The sequence below is a fragment of the Pyricularia pennisetigena genome, chromosome 2 (genome assembly GCF_004337985.1).
Source record: "Pyricularia pennisetigena strain Br36 chromosome 2, whole genome shotgun sequence".
In the NCBI taxonomy this organism is placed as follows: Eukaryota; Fungi; Ascomycota; class Sordariomycetes; order Magnaporthales; family Pyriculariaceae; genus Pyricularia; species Pyricularia pennisetigena.
Window position 1 is genome coordinate 670,206 of NC_043741.1, and position 13,343 is coordinate 683,548.

Below are 13,343 nucleotides of genomic sequence, written 5' to 3' on the forward strand. Positions count from 1 at the left end.
TCTAGCCAGGACTACGGACCGACGCTGTCAAACAACCAACAAGTCAGCATCAACCAGTTTATCTGCCAGAAAAAGCACTGATGCCCTGGGCAGACCACCTTAGATGCCCCATAATCCTGTACTCTCTCCCCGCAATAGACACGTATAAGTAGAAAGTAAATAAAAGCGATGGAAGACCTAGAGAGAACCAAGGCCACCGCGCAGCCTCTACAATCATTGCAATTCAAGACTGAGTACGATACAACACCGAGGGGTCCCCACCGGGCCAGTCGACATGGCCAGATAGCGAAAGGCTTCCAGTCGCCGAAGCCTACCAAAAGTCGACTTGTGCTAGTGAACTGGGGATGTCGATCACTTCACCAGAAGGCACCCCGTGCCCATTATCGCACAAAACGCCGATGCCGTCCATCTCTTTCACTATTGCCAACGCACGTTTGAATAGTGAGTGGACGCACCCGTCTTTCAAGAAGGCTTCCGTGGTCCATCTCGCTTCATCCCCTAGTTCCAAGGTCATGTTTGACTTGAGCATTTCATCAGCTTTGACGGATGACATGGATGCTGTAAACCAAGTCGAGAAGATGCCTTGGTCCGGACTTTCCTTCGCCACAGAAGCTTTGTATCGATTCCAACCTCCGTGGCGGCCCGGAAGTAATGTTGTCGACATGTCCTGGACTTGCGTGACGCGAAGTTGAGTTTCCTTGTCGGGAGAACCAAAGCTCACGATGTGCAGGACGCGCAGTGCAGTCACTATTGGCTTGTTTGGACTGTTATGGTATGCCTCGGTGTAGCATAGTTGAGGCTTTCCAGTCGTGTTTGGACTGCTCAAAAGAATAGGTTTGTTAGCTTAGCTCATACGTCCCCAGATCGACGGCGGTCTCTGTTGGGGGCCCTCACGGAATCTCCAAAGACTTCACCAGGTTCTCGGCAAAGGTCTGGCACAGCTGGTGATTGTTGACCCCTTCGACCGGGGAGCATGCAGCATTGACAGCCAAGTCCCAATGGCGATGGAGGCAATGAATAACAATCGGGGCCACTTGATTGGATAGATACCTGATCTCAAACTTGAAGCTCTTAGCATCAAGCTCAACGACAAAAGCGTTTTCATTGCCGATCTGGCACGTAAACTCATATATCACGCGGATGCCATTTTGCTCCCATGGCTTCGCTTTGTCAGTTTGGGCCTGGGGAGCACACCGCCTGGTGATTTCGTGCAAAGCCTCTGCGTCCTGGCCGTATATGGAAAGTATATTTGCAAAGAGTACGTCATCTGACGACGAATACCGTTTTTGCATTCTGCCCAGAAAAACTTCTGGGTCCCAACCGTAATGATCCTCGTACTTCTTGTTCATCGCAAGCCCTTCTCGGGTGAATCGCTTGAGGTAAGCGCGCCCAAATACAACGCAGAGGTCTACCTTCCCCCTTCGGAAACGTAGATGCTCAAGCAAACCACCAACCTTGTGGTTGAGATTCTCCATAAATACAGTATCTGGATCCATCGTCACGGTCACAGGCGATTGAACAAGTGATACTGCTTGATGAGAACGTGTTTGTAGCCTGCGTGACGGCGCCATCTGTCTCATCGTCCTGTGGAATGTGTCGGTTTCCCTGTCATCATGGGCCACAATCGAAGGATGAGGATTACTTGATCCCTGAAGAGGGATAAGTGGCTCCATATCAAACGCAAAGGGCCGCAGTGGATTTGTGTTCATCTCTTGAGGCCCACGTGGCGTTTCCTCAAGCAGATGCTGCGAGTAGAATGTCTTTTCTGGCAGGTGATTCTCGGATCTGCTGACTGGCTGCGGGTGCTTAGTGGAGGCTGGCGAGCCATGCTGTGGTCTGAGGCTTGATTTCGAGTTTGCTGGCGTTCCGAGGGCCGGATATTCAGCGAGAGAGGCCAAGGCTGGAGGTGGAGGAGCAGGCCATGTATCATGACCCCATGCTTGCGTTCCTACCTGGGTCCTATAGGCATCCAATGCACTGGTTGCGTTTGTTTCTGATGTTGCAGCTGCAGAGGACCAAGGCTTTTTTGGCTTTTGTAAGGTACCAGGCTGGGCTCCTGTCGATTGTGGCCGCGAAAAGCCCAGATATTTGGGCTGGCATGCGTCGGTTCCAATATTCATTACGTGCTGTTTACCAACTGCATCACTACTTTCCCTGTTTTGGTGAGCTCGTGGCTGAGATAACAGACCAACCCTCGCTGGAGAAGTCAGGTTTGGGTGCCTCAACTTTTTGGATATCGGAGGAGCAGCAGCCTCATGGGATATACCAAGGTTGGAATCGATCACTCCATTTCCCGCAGGGGGGTTCAAAGTGACGTTTTGCATCCATCCCATAACCGTGGGTTTCTCTCCAAGGTAGGAGCCGGCCTTGCTTATACTGCTCGCTGCACCGGCTACAGAACTAGGCTGCTTAGACACATACCTCCAGCTGGCAACTTGCTGAATGTATCGTCTCCCTTGTGGTGCCTTGAAGGAGCCCTTTGACCGCGGACCAAAGAATGACTGCTTTTTGCCGTTAGGCCCGACTTGCACAGCTCTGATGCTGACGGCCTTTTTGAGTTCTCTATACTCCTCGAGCATGGCCTTTGCCCCATGTATGGGATCAAGGATGCATCCCGACACCAAAACGGGGTTTATGTCGTTGCAAAGCCTAGCCTCAACTGGTGTGCCCCGGGCAGAAGACTCTGCATACAAGATATGCTGGACCTGGGGTTTGGCTTCATGGAAGCGTTTGTGTATATTTGAAAGACGAGCCACAGCCGTGTCAACGTCGCTCCGGATCTCGCCGCCGATATAAACGATACGTCCTACCCCAGGCGCTGCTATACGGACGGATGACAAACGTTCAAGCTCGGCCATCCACTTATGGCAGATGATGTCCTCGCAAATGACCCCTTCGGGCTCCAGATCGTCGATATCGTGGAAAATGCGCACAAAATTATATTGCTGGAAGTCCGAAGGGACCTCGAGAACATGAGCAAGCCCCAACCCAGTGTCGGTGACAATTGCATTCTCATTGGGCGTTGTGTCGTTATCGTCGATGGGCTGTCGAAAACGGAGTATCCATGGGTGGTCCTGATGTTGGGATGAGCATATTCAGCAAAATACAGAAACGAAGCACCTGATATGAGACTCGGACTCACTAAAGGACTCTGATTTTGGCCGACGACATCATCCCATGTGATGTCCTGATCCAAACTCGACAAAAGGCTTGCGAAGCGATCCTGTACCTTGAGAGTGTCCTTCTTTAGGCAGACCACCCTGTTATTCGAAAGTCAGAACGGCTCGCCGCACCGTGGATATAGTTACTCGCGGGCACACGACCATCATGGCACAAAGTATGTTGCTGACTTACTTGAACCACTTTTCCTTGACCTGGAAAATGATCTCACAGCCCGGCTTGTGACTGGCTGTCAGTATCGAACGTGCCTGGTTTCGACAGGGCAGAAATATCTGCAGTGCTGAGTCCAGGTGGGTGTTCTCACAACATTGAAGGCCTTGGCCTTGCTCAGAATGTGCGAGATGGCTCGCTCTTGGTAAATCCAAAATGTAATGACGTGAAATTCATCATGCGTCTTGACCAAACCCGGTCGTGACCGCGAAGGATCAGAATCGGATTTTGACGGTAAGGAATTTTGCATGATCCAAAGACTAGCTTCGTGATTTCTGCAGTATCAAGTGACACCTGAAAGTCTTGACTGGATCAGCTTGCTGCAGAGACGAGTCTGGATCGACGCAGGTGATGCTGGGAGAGGATGACGCCGGGGGAGTGTTGCCTGCCACAAACGCGTGCTCTCACTAGCTTATGTACATACCTAGGAGATACCGGTAAGGTAGACAAGATTGGGCAAGGCAGGTGTGGATTAAGGATGCAGTTGTTTTCTTTCACGATGTGAAGGGGGGAATAAAACCAAGGAAGGCCAGGGTGAACTGAAGAAATCCAGTGGGCTGGGTTGGGTTTACCACGAACGGAAGGCACGAAACGGACAAGAGGGTGGTGGTGACGGTTATAAGGTTGGCAACCCAAAAGACTGTGCGGTTCCCCGGCAAAAGACAGCCAAGGCACCAACTAACTCTGGAGTCCAAATAAGGTACCTGGGTAGATAGACAGACCCATTGACTGACAAACGTCTTCCTGCCTTGGGTTGGGTTTGCAAGTGGCGTGATATGTTACTGGGCCAAGAGATTTCAGTTGCCTTATCAAACAATGGAACAAAGGGAAGGGAAAATTAAAGCCAATACCTGCAGGAACTGCCTAAAGATACCCTACTTGATCTGACCGGTAGTGAAGACGGTAGCTTGGAGCGGCTGACAGCCTCCATCCCTCCCAATCCTGTTCTACGTGTGCCACGGAAGCATCTAGGGAATTTACGTTACAATCCTTTTACACTGACTGCTTCACCAACCTGGCCATGTAGAACAAACACCGATTAGACTGCCAAAAATACTTCTTGTTCTGGAGCCTTCGAGACACCTAGTTGTTAGTGACTGGAGTCACGACAGTGGGAAAAGCTTCTTATATTGAACCGTAGAAGCTACGGTATCTCTAGAGAAAAGGAACCTTCAAGATCCCGCACCGTGGACAAACAACGACCTTTTAGAGCCGAGCCCCCACCCCAAAAACGAATGCAACAGGAAATTCAGGAACCCAATGGCCTGAAACGTCTCTTCTAGAATAACCCGAATATGATGATTGTTGTTTTTGTTGACAAATTCGAACCGAAGTGTAAAAACGCCATCATAGTACACCAAAAAGAAGGAGCCAAAGTGAGATGAAGGAAAAAAAAGTGCGTTTGCTGGATTATCGTCGAGGGACACCACTCGAAGATTTATAAAACAAACACCTCGTCTTATGGGAATCGCAAATATGTACCTTGAAATAAGGAGGGGAAAAAAAAAAAAAAAAAGAAGGAAAGTAACGCCAATTTGTCATGGAAGGAATAAAAGCAAGGGGATTCCCCGATATCATGGGTGTGGCAAATGCACATTTATGGTATGCCAGGCACCGTTGTCAGCAGCTTCTTGTATCTGCTGCGTTGTCTCGCTCGCTCGTACGTAGGGAACGGTCCCCGCCTGAGCGGCTCATCTTATATACGCCGTGTTTGGCGACCAAGGGGCTCGTCGTTCGCCATCTTCTGGGTTGATCATTGTGCCCCCTTCACGTTCTCCTTGACCTGCAGCGCCCATTTGAGCTTGTGCAGCACATCTCTGGCTTCCTCGAGCTGCCTCGTCTGCTCCTCCTCCCGCTGCGCCGCCTTGGTCTTGATGTCCCGTAGCGCCTCCTCTTGCGTCTCCTTGTACTCGGCAAACTTCTGCCCGATGGCGTCGTTCTGCCGACGGAGTTCTCTAATGTTGATGTCCTGCTGATCGCAGAGCTCGCGGAGAGTGTTGATCTTGTCGTCGTCGAGTGCCCGCTCCTTGAGCAGCTGCGCCATTTCCTTACGCACCCGCGAGAGCGCCTTCTCGACCTCTTCCCCTTGCTCGCGCCAGTGGCTGCTGATGGCGTTATAGCGACCCTCCATCAGCGCCGCGTGCGTCGTCGCCTGCTCGACGGTCCGCTTCGAGTCGCTGCGTACCTTGTCCATCTCCTCGCGCCAGGTCCGTTCCTTGTCTCGTGCGTCGGCCGTCCGCTGCTTCTCGAGCTCTACGGCTGCTTGTAAGCTCTCCACCTTGCGTTCCTTTTTCGTCAAGAGGGTCTTTGTGATGTTGGCGTCTAGCAGGCGGCTCTCATACTCGGCTGCCATTCGTTCCATCTTGTCCTCCAACAACCGAGCTGCTTGTCTTGACTCCTCCGCCTTGAGCTTTTCTATCTGTATATCCCGCTTCAGCGCCTCGTTGTCCGAGACCAGTTTATTGATGACCCTGCCTGTCTTCCCGCTCAGGGCCGCCTTGCCCACCGTTGAATCCCACCCAAGGCCTTCTTCGGAAGACTCCTGCCGCCCCATTTTTGACGCGTTTCCGTTACTTGTGCTTGTGCTTATCCCGGCGTTCCGGCGTGAATATGACTGGTCTGTGACACCCAGACTACTTTCCCTCCTGGGTACCTCGATGCTACCCCTGCTGTCCGGGCTTGGTGTTCTCGATGACTGTTTGAGCGTTTGATGCTGATTTGGTGCCGCCAGGTGCGCTGTTGGTGTGTTTTGGCTATTTTTTGTTTTGGGGTTTGGTCGCGAATCGATGCCTCCGTTTGTTTGCGACGTATACGGCGAGCTAGAAGATACAGTGCTGTATTCGCTTTGAAGCGAGCTGGAAAAGGCCGATGCGGAATGCCGGCCGGACGCAGACCACTCTGTCGAGTCTCCGTCTTCGTCAAACGAGGGCCTGCTGTCGTGGTTCGGTACAGAACGAATCGTCGAGGCCATTCTCCGGCCGTGTCCGGGGGCAGTTTCCGCCGAAGGGGACGTCGGGAGCGAGGGTAGAGGTTTGCTGGTGTTTTGTTGATGTTGTAAAGCGGAAGTGCCGCCCATATTCCTCGCGTACAGTGAGTGGATCGGCGTCAGCGTCGTCCGTTGTGGACTTTCATCGATCGATACTCTGGTGGCTCGTCTCGGGTCTGCATCCAATGATAAACGGCCTTTGTTGTTCGGGAGCAAAAGAGGCTCAAAGTCAGTCTTATGCGCTAAACGGTCAAATAGTAAGTGTGATTTGAACACAAGCCCGCAGATCGACTAAGCGCCCCGGAGGGTATGCAAATGTCTCACACCAAACATATAGGAGCTTCGAGTGATTTTTTTTAAGACGAAAAAAGTAAAAATAGTGGGATGCACGTTAGGAAGATGAGTAGAGGGGAAAATGCTGATTTACAGGTTGCTCGCGGCTGCTGCCACAAGGCCCCCCCCCCCTCTCGGCGGTATGCAAAGGGTCTCGGCTTGGTGTTTCATGGCAGATCGACCGCACCCAACGCAACGTACCTATGGAATCGTCTTGGTGAATTTTAAAGACAAAACGTGATTTCTCAGATGTGGAATGCGGCCGAGGCTTCCTCAAGCGATTGAGCATAGCAGCAGCACCAGAGGCCTGTTTAACCACGTAGGAACCGATGGTGTCGGACGCGGGCCGTTCTGCGGGTGAGTGACTAGATGACAGCTGCGCTTTGTTTGGTGTTTCTTCTGGTGGCGTTGCTCTGTCAGCGGCCGTTTCCATGGCCAACCCCATCATCGGCGTCAAGATTACACAGAAAAGTGGAAGAAGGAGAACGAATGTGTTGGGGACGAGGACAAGGCAGAAAAGAATTGGATTGGATTCTGGTGTCTATTCCTTTTTGTCTTCATCTGTTCTTGTTTGTTTCTCTCTTTCTCTGTCTCGTCCCGAGTCTCACGGGCAATTGTGCCATCGGATGCGAAATGAACCTACCAGACTGCTGCTGTTGAAAATATACATATGTGCACAATGCACAAAGCAATTGCAATTACGGATGAGGAATGTCGAGCCCGACCCGACTTAAGCAATCGATTGTCTGATGAACAAACGAGCGATCGACGACGATAAAAAAATGTGACGAAATCTGCCGAAAGATTTGGGGAAGCGAGAAGAGCGGCTGACTTGGTACCGTACCTTACCCAGGCACATTACTACTGTACGTACCATACTTGCCTACGGAGGGCAGCTAGTCTAATAACTATAGTACTCGTACCAATGTGCCCGGCGCATTCCCATGCCCAACTCCACAAACTACATGGACCAACTAGCTGTACCAAAAAAGCCTTTCCGTCACGCGTTGGCATACCTCTCATCTACATCAGGTGTGGAAATTTGTATTCAGCCTCTCGGACCGTCGTTCTACTGTACAGGTCCCTAGGGTGAGGGGAGCTGGAGAGCAGGAGGGCAAAAAGAAAAAGCAAACGTAAGGCATAAACAAAGGGGAAGGATGCTATTATCTCAGAAACAAGCAGCTGTGCAATAAAATTCTAGGAGTGCATAACAGGGGTTCATCTTAGCATTCATCCAATGGGTCTACCAGTGTAAAACCGAAAGATATTAATTAATACAGGGTCTTGTGCCAGGACTTCAGGAGAACTGAAAGTAGCACAGTACGGTATTGCTGGACGAACCCACCCACACCCATCTTAACCTGACTATCATTGGAGGGTCTCTTGCTCTTCAAGTGCGGGAACCATTTCCGGTGTGCTGCTGCTAGTGGATCCTCCAGGGGTATGGGTGACCCGGGCAACCGGCCATGGCTTACGTCGTGCCTGGCAGGATACCACTGGAGGTACCTGTCTCAAATCTGACCCACATATTGCCGCGCCCGATCTAAGGGACTGTAAATTGTGACGACGGATGTACACAAACAAGCTGAAAGCGTACGTTTGTACATGATCCGAATGATATTATTAGTATAAACGGCAATCATACAAAATAAAAGTATAGACATGCTTGCGCTTCGGCATATCTGCTGGGTGATGTTCCCAGGAACCAGTTTCTGGAGGCACTCAATTCCCGACATGGTGGCGCCAGCGCGCCCGATCATCGTGTGCAAACGAAACGTGAGCACCGACAGGCGCAGGGCCTGCTAAATTTAAAAATTTTCCTGACATCTTGGCACCCCATACCTTGCCAATCGTTTCTTCACTCGAATTCTCGTGCCTGCACGACAACAACCCAAGAGGGCATATTGCGTGTTTGCTCATAGTATGGTGGCATGATGGGGAGGGGGGCAAGGGCGAGACATGAGCAAGATGCCATGAACACACTAACCGAGGTCATTGGACTTTGTAACTTTCACTGTCCACAGTTCCTCTAGCCCGCAGCCATCCCATCTAATTATCTGAGTTGCCTGAGATAATATTTTGCTTTAGGCCATTGGCTACCAGATCTTAATCTCACACGTCCCCCTCCAAAACTTCTCGTTTGTCTTTTAGTCCAGCAATATGATATATCATACACGCCCTAAGAAAAGTGTATAACTGTAGCCTGCTGGCCCAAGATGCCTTATTGATACTCCAGGAAAAAAAGAAAGAAATAAAAAAAACAGTAAAAACACAATCCCCTAACTGGCAAGCACCGCTGGTGGGGCCACTGGCTGACCAGCTTGTCCAGCTACGGCGTTGGCCTCCAAGAACGCCTTTCTCCAGCGTGTTAGGAATTTGGTTGCTAGTGGCCGAGCTTCCTCGTCTGAAGTGGTGCGTAGATGTCATCCAGTTAGTAAATAACGTCACCCAAATTTTTCAGACGCTAAGACAAGATAGAGAAAATAGGGTTACACTTACACTCCGTCCAGATACCCTGCATCGCATCTAGTGCCATCTCCTTGGCCGGCGGTCTCATCATGACCAAATACACCAGACTCGTCAGGGCCAGACTTGCCAGCGATGGGTCTCTGCACATACCCTCGACGCGCTTGAGAATCGCCGGGTTCACCTCGGGTATCTCGCCCAGGAACCGTGTCAGCACCTTGTCTTGTGCGTGCAGATATGGGGTAATGCCATCCACGAGTCGCAATGCGACCTTGTCGTAATGCAGAGGCGCATCACTTGCCATCCTCTTCTGCAGCTGATCGTTGTACCATTCTTCGGACAACCATGAGATGGCCACATCAATCCGTTTTCGGAAGTCCTCTAGCACGTAGTTGTAAAGGGCCTCGCGCACTTTGTCACCGAGAACCTGAGTTGTACCGTCCTCTTCCTTGATTGTGGTCTTCTCGAGTGCAGACGAAGAGCGGGTGGCCAATCGAGTAATCACTGTGATCCAAGATTCACGATCGTAGAAGCTGGCTGCTAGTCTGTTAATTCCTGCCTTGGTTCTCTTGGAACCCGACTCCTCAAGCTGCTTCGTCATGCCCAAGACATTTGTGACAATTCCCCGACCAGCGTTCGAGGCTTCTTCTGGTCGCAAGACTGGCGGAGCAGGCAGCTTGTATGCCCCGAGGGCCAAGGATGCAGCCTCCATCTTCTCGGCCTCTTCTTGGCGGGAAGGACCGTCCTGTTTGTTGAGTATTTGCTCTGCATCCTCTGCGGCATAGTAGTCAGGCTCGTAGTCATCGTCATCGTCATCGTCAACTCCCAGTGGAGCTGTAGCGGGATTGATAACTGCAGGTTGCGCTGCAGCCGCTTCAAGGGCTTTCAACCGATCCCGTACACCCTGAGGAAGGAACCAGGTTAGGACTGAAACGCATGATTTTTGTTTGGTAGCTTGATAACTGAGGTGAAAGAAAAAGCCAACCACTCACATTGACACCGCGATCTAGCAACTGTTGGTCTATCCTAGCCAGTGTTGAGACACAAATCTTCGCAGTCAAGTCGGCAGGAACCACAGAGACATCGAAGGACTGAAGGCCAGGCGTGTTTGTCAATGTGAAAATAGCGGCCAAAGTTGTTGGACCCGGTGGCAATGGCGGAACCTCCTGCAGAGGAACAACGACAGCGCCTGAGGCAAGCCTCTGTCGCTTAGCATCTCCCAAGGCAGCGGCCTGCTGTTCAGCCAAGGCTCGTTTTCGCCCAGCATTGTCGTCAAAGATATCGGCACGTGAGCGGGCAAGTCGTTCGACGTGTTGCTGGATGCGGGGGTTCATTGGGTTTTGCGGATCACTGCTTAACTGTTAGGATGATGATGGAACAACCTTGGTCGCGCCCTGGTACTTACCGTCGTATGAGATGCATGAGCAACATCCTCGTTGTCTTTTCCATTGACTTGACAAGAACACGGGTTTTGGGTGTCATGGGCGAGTTCGCTAACTTCAGGGGATTGAAGTTCAAAACCGCATTCAAGATCCGGTTCGAGGTTGCTGGTCTCGTACGGATCAGGATCGCGAGACAGTTCAGGGTAGCATCGACAACAAGTGCATCGCTGTACAACAACAGATCAGGGGTCAGTCTTGTAAAACATTCAAGTAGCATGGGCTTTCATACCTGCTGTTATCTTGTAAGACTCCAAGCATTCTGTCCAGCAGACCAATAGCCTCCGCTTCCAGATTCCTGGGGTCAAGGACCGGGTGGCTCTGTGGGATGTTTGACAGAGAAATGTCAAGACCATCACGCTAGACATGCAATCGTAAGCAAGGGAACAGCTTCTATCGCATGTCAGAGTCAGAAACTCACTTTGAACTCGCCATTAATGGAAACGGTCTGGGCAAGCACAACGCGCTGAGCAAATTTGACACAGCAGATCTTGATGCTTGGAGTCTCTCCATTCCACAGTTGGAATATCCTCGACTTGATGGCAGTTATTCGCTCCCATGTTGTGGTGTCGTAGGAGTTGTTGATGCTTTTTTTTTTTTTGGGTGGGTGTATATGGTTAGCGAAATCGCATCTATGGCCATGACGACCGACTTTGGAGCGTACAACAGATGATGGATGTCTGGACTGCGAGAGGGCAGGATAAAAGGGCACCGTTTGGGGGGGCGAAGAAGGCACATACATCCATCTAACTACTAGAGGATAGATACTAGCTGCGGTCTGAATGGCGCTCCTCACGACATAAGGGTCCTCGCTTGGGTTCTCAGCCCAGGCTCTCAGCGTCTCCAAGACCATGAGACTCATTGTCTCCTTGTCACGGGACGGCAGCGATGGCGTCGCAAACGACTCGGCAAGAAAGTCGGCACCCCATCTCCTAAGTTCTGGCGCCGACTTGGAACCTATTATGGGTAGGATCCCCTGCACGATGGACGAATAGAGCTTGACGTCGAGGAGCACATGCTTGCGAGCGTCATTGAGCTGCCGGATCTGCTCCGCTATGGGAGACTGAGCCGCCGAAGCCATGACGGCTGGCCAATGGAGCAGGTGTTGGGCTGCGCGAAAACAGCTCCAGAGCCTAAATCAGACCAGCTAGCTACGCAAAAAGATTGACCCTATTCAAATGAGCCCGGTTTCCCATATGATGGAAAAGAGCCCTCGAGATTCGAGATTTTTGTCGAAATTGCTGTCCAGCGAGCGCGTAGGATAAATGCCGGGCCTCTCACGGTCGCTGTAAGTAGATGATGACGCCTTCCTTTTGTGTGTAGGAGGTTGGTCGCGTCAATTGCAAGCTAACGAAGGCGTCGCAGTGAAGCATTCAAATTTCCACGTGAGCTCGCGACCAGAGAACAAAGACAGGATTTGTAGCGGAGAAGCCCAGTCTACTACTGTCATGCGCAGTGAGTGTTCACAAATCCAACAGTATGCAGATTTCCGATTGATGCCCCCCTCTGTTGGCCGACGAAATTGGTATTGTTGATGTACGAAGTGTCGACGTCAATTGCGCTCAGCGCGCTTCTCAATCGCAAGAGCTACCTGGTCCTGCGGCTCAAAATTGTCGGCAGAACCAAGGAGCTTTCCCAGGTGGGACCCTGGACATGGGCCCCAAGTAGTCGGTACTTTAGGGTAGAGCCGCACCCCCGCGGCGAACATGTACCGGTACCGCAGCACTGCGGCGCGCTACAATCCATTGCCAGCCAGTTCTACACTTGGCGTCCACGCGATTGACGATATCGAACCTCGAGCTCTTTTGATTCAAATCATCCAGCGATCCCAAGAATCTCAGACACGAACACACTCACCACGAGCACCTTCGCCACCCTCCTATCTCACTGTCTTTCTTTCACTCTTGCGCATACGCATTAATAGCAGTTTCAATGGCAGGGTAAGCAATTGCAACACCAAAAGCGACCTTTCTGCCCGCTCTGTACACATCGCTCGCACGCCCAGAACCCACGACCATGACTTGCTGACCCCTCGACCTGCCGCAACCCTCCAGATTCCAAGGCGAAGGCTACTACGACCGCCGCTATCGGCAAAACCCAGCCCTGGTCCGCGCTCGTCGCCCGTACCTTTTCAAGAACGCCGTTGCCGGCATTGCGCTCGCCGCTTTCACGGCCGGAATTTGTCAGTAAACCCTGTTACCCTTGTTCTTGGTAGCCTACATGCGCTCCCCTTTTCGGTCACACGTGCCTAATTACTAACTCACATTATTACCATTCTGGGTTTCCTATTCAGACGCCTACACAATTCACGCCATCGGTCAAGACGAGTTCGAGGACGTCAAGGTGCCCGAGACCCCGAGGCAACCGTCAAACATCAAAATCCAGCAGCCATCTTCGTCATGATGTGTGCCTTGTTTGATGAATGGCGGGGCGAGTGAGAGGGCACGAGGCCCGGTGTGCTATCTTTCCAGGTGTACTTATGAATGTACTTTGAAACACAAATACCCAGCTCCAGCTTCGTTATCATAGATGAATTAAAAAAAAAAATGCAAACCTACTTTCCATCTTGGCATGATTACAGTTTATCTTTGAGAAGAGTATTAAGCCCGTACACCGTAAACGCCCATCTTATACGGAGTGACTTTGTTCGTCTGCTTTGAATCATCGACCAAAATACAGAGAGGCCAGGGAATCGATCTGATACAAAAATAGGCACATGTATTCGCGGG

The 13,343-nt window shown here is 51.3% G+C and overlaps 5 protein-coding genes across 5 annotated transcripts; 2 read left to right on the plus strand and 3 right to left on the minus strand.

Moving 5' to 3' along the window:
- Nucleotides 1-310: 310 nt before the first annotated feature.
- Nucleotides 311-3,640, minus strand: PpBr36_00144 (uncharacterized protein; the record flags this gene model as incomplete). The annotated part of the gene is made up of 5 exons (XM_029887337.1): nt 311-818; nt 895-3,074; nt 3,143-3,260; nt 3,355-3,428; nt 3,485-3,640. The coding sequence occupies 5 exons, from the start codon at nt 3,638-3,640 to the stop codon at nt 311-313; spliced, it is 3,036 nt and encodes a 1,011-aa protein (XP_029752157.1).
- A 1,503-nt stretch (nt 3,641-5,143) lies between these two features.
- PpBr36_00145 (uncharacterized protein) lies at nt 5,144-7,154 on the minus strand (the record flags this gene model as incomplete). The annotated part of the gene is made up of 2 exons (XM_029887338.1): nt 5,144-6,552; nt 6,911-7,154. 2 exons carry the CDS (start codon nt 7,152-7,154, stop codon nt 5,144-5,146), a joined length of 1,653 nt encoding a protein of 550 aa, XP_029752156.1.
- A 1,834-nt stretch (nt 7,155-8,988) lies between these two features.
- On the minus strand, nt 8,989-11,695 carry PpBr36_00146 (uncharacterized protein; the record flags this gene model as incomplete). The annotated part of the gene is made up of 7 exons (XM_029887339.1): nt 8,989-9,113; nt 9,209-10,079; nt 10,168-10,525; nt 10,581-10,784; nt 10,847-10,974; nt 11,036-11,201; nt 11,355-11,695. 7 exons carry the CDS (start codon nt 11,693-11,695, stop codon nt 8,989-8,991), a joined length of 2,193 nt encoding a protein of 730 aa, XP_029752155.1.
- Nucleotides 11,696-12,148: 453 nt separating this feature from the next.
- Nucleotides 12,149-12,535, plus strand: PpBr36_00147 (uncharacterized protein; the record flags this gene model as incomplete). Its single annotated transcript, XM_029887340.1, has 2 exons — nt 12,149-12,257; nt 12,456-12,535. The coding sequence occupies 2 exons, from the start codon at nt 12,149-12,151 to the stop codon at nt 12,533-12,535; spliced, it is 189 nt and encodes a 62-aa protein (XP_029752154.1).
- Nucleotides 12,536-12,546: 11 nt separating this feature from the next.
- On the plus strand, nt 12,547-13,017 carry PpBr36_00148 (uncharacterized protein; the record flags this gene model as incomplete). Its single annotated transcript, XM_029887341.1, has 3 exons — nt 12,547-12,554; nt 12,669-12,796; nt 12,908-13,017. The coding sequence occupies 3 exons, from the start codon at nt 12,547-12,549 to the stop codon at nt 13,015-13,017; spliced, it is 246 nt and encodes an 81-aa protein (XP_029752159.1).
- Nucleotides 13,018-13,343: the final 326 nt, after the last annotated feature.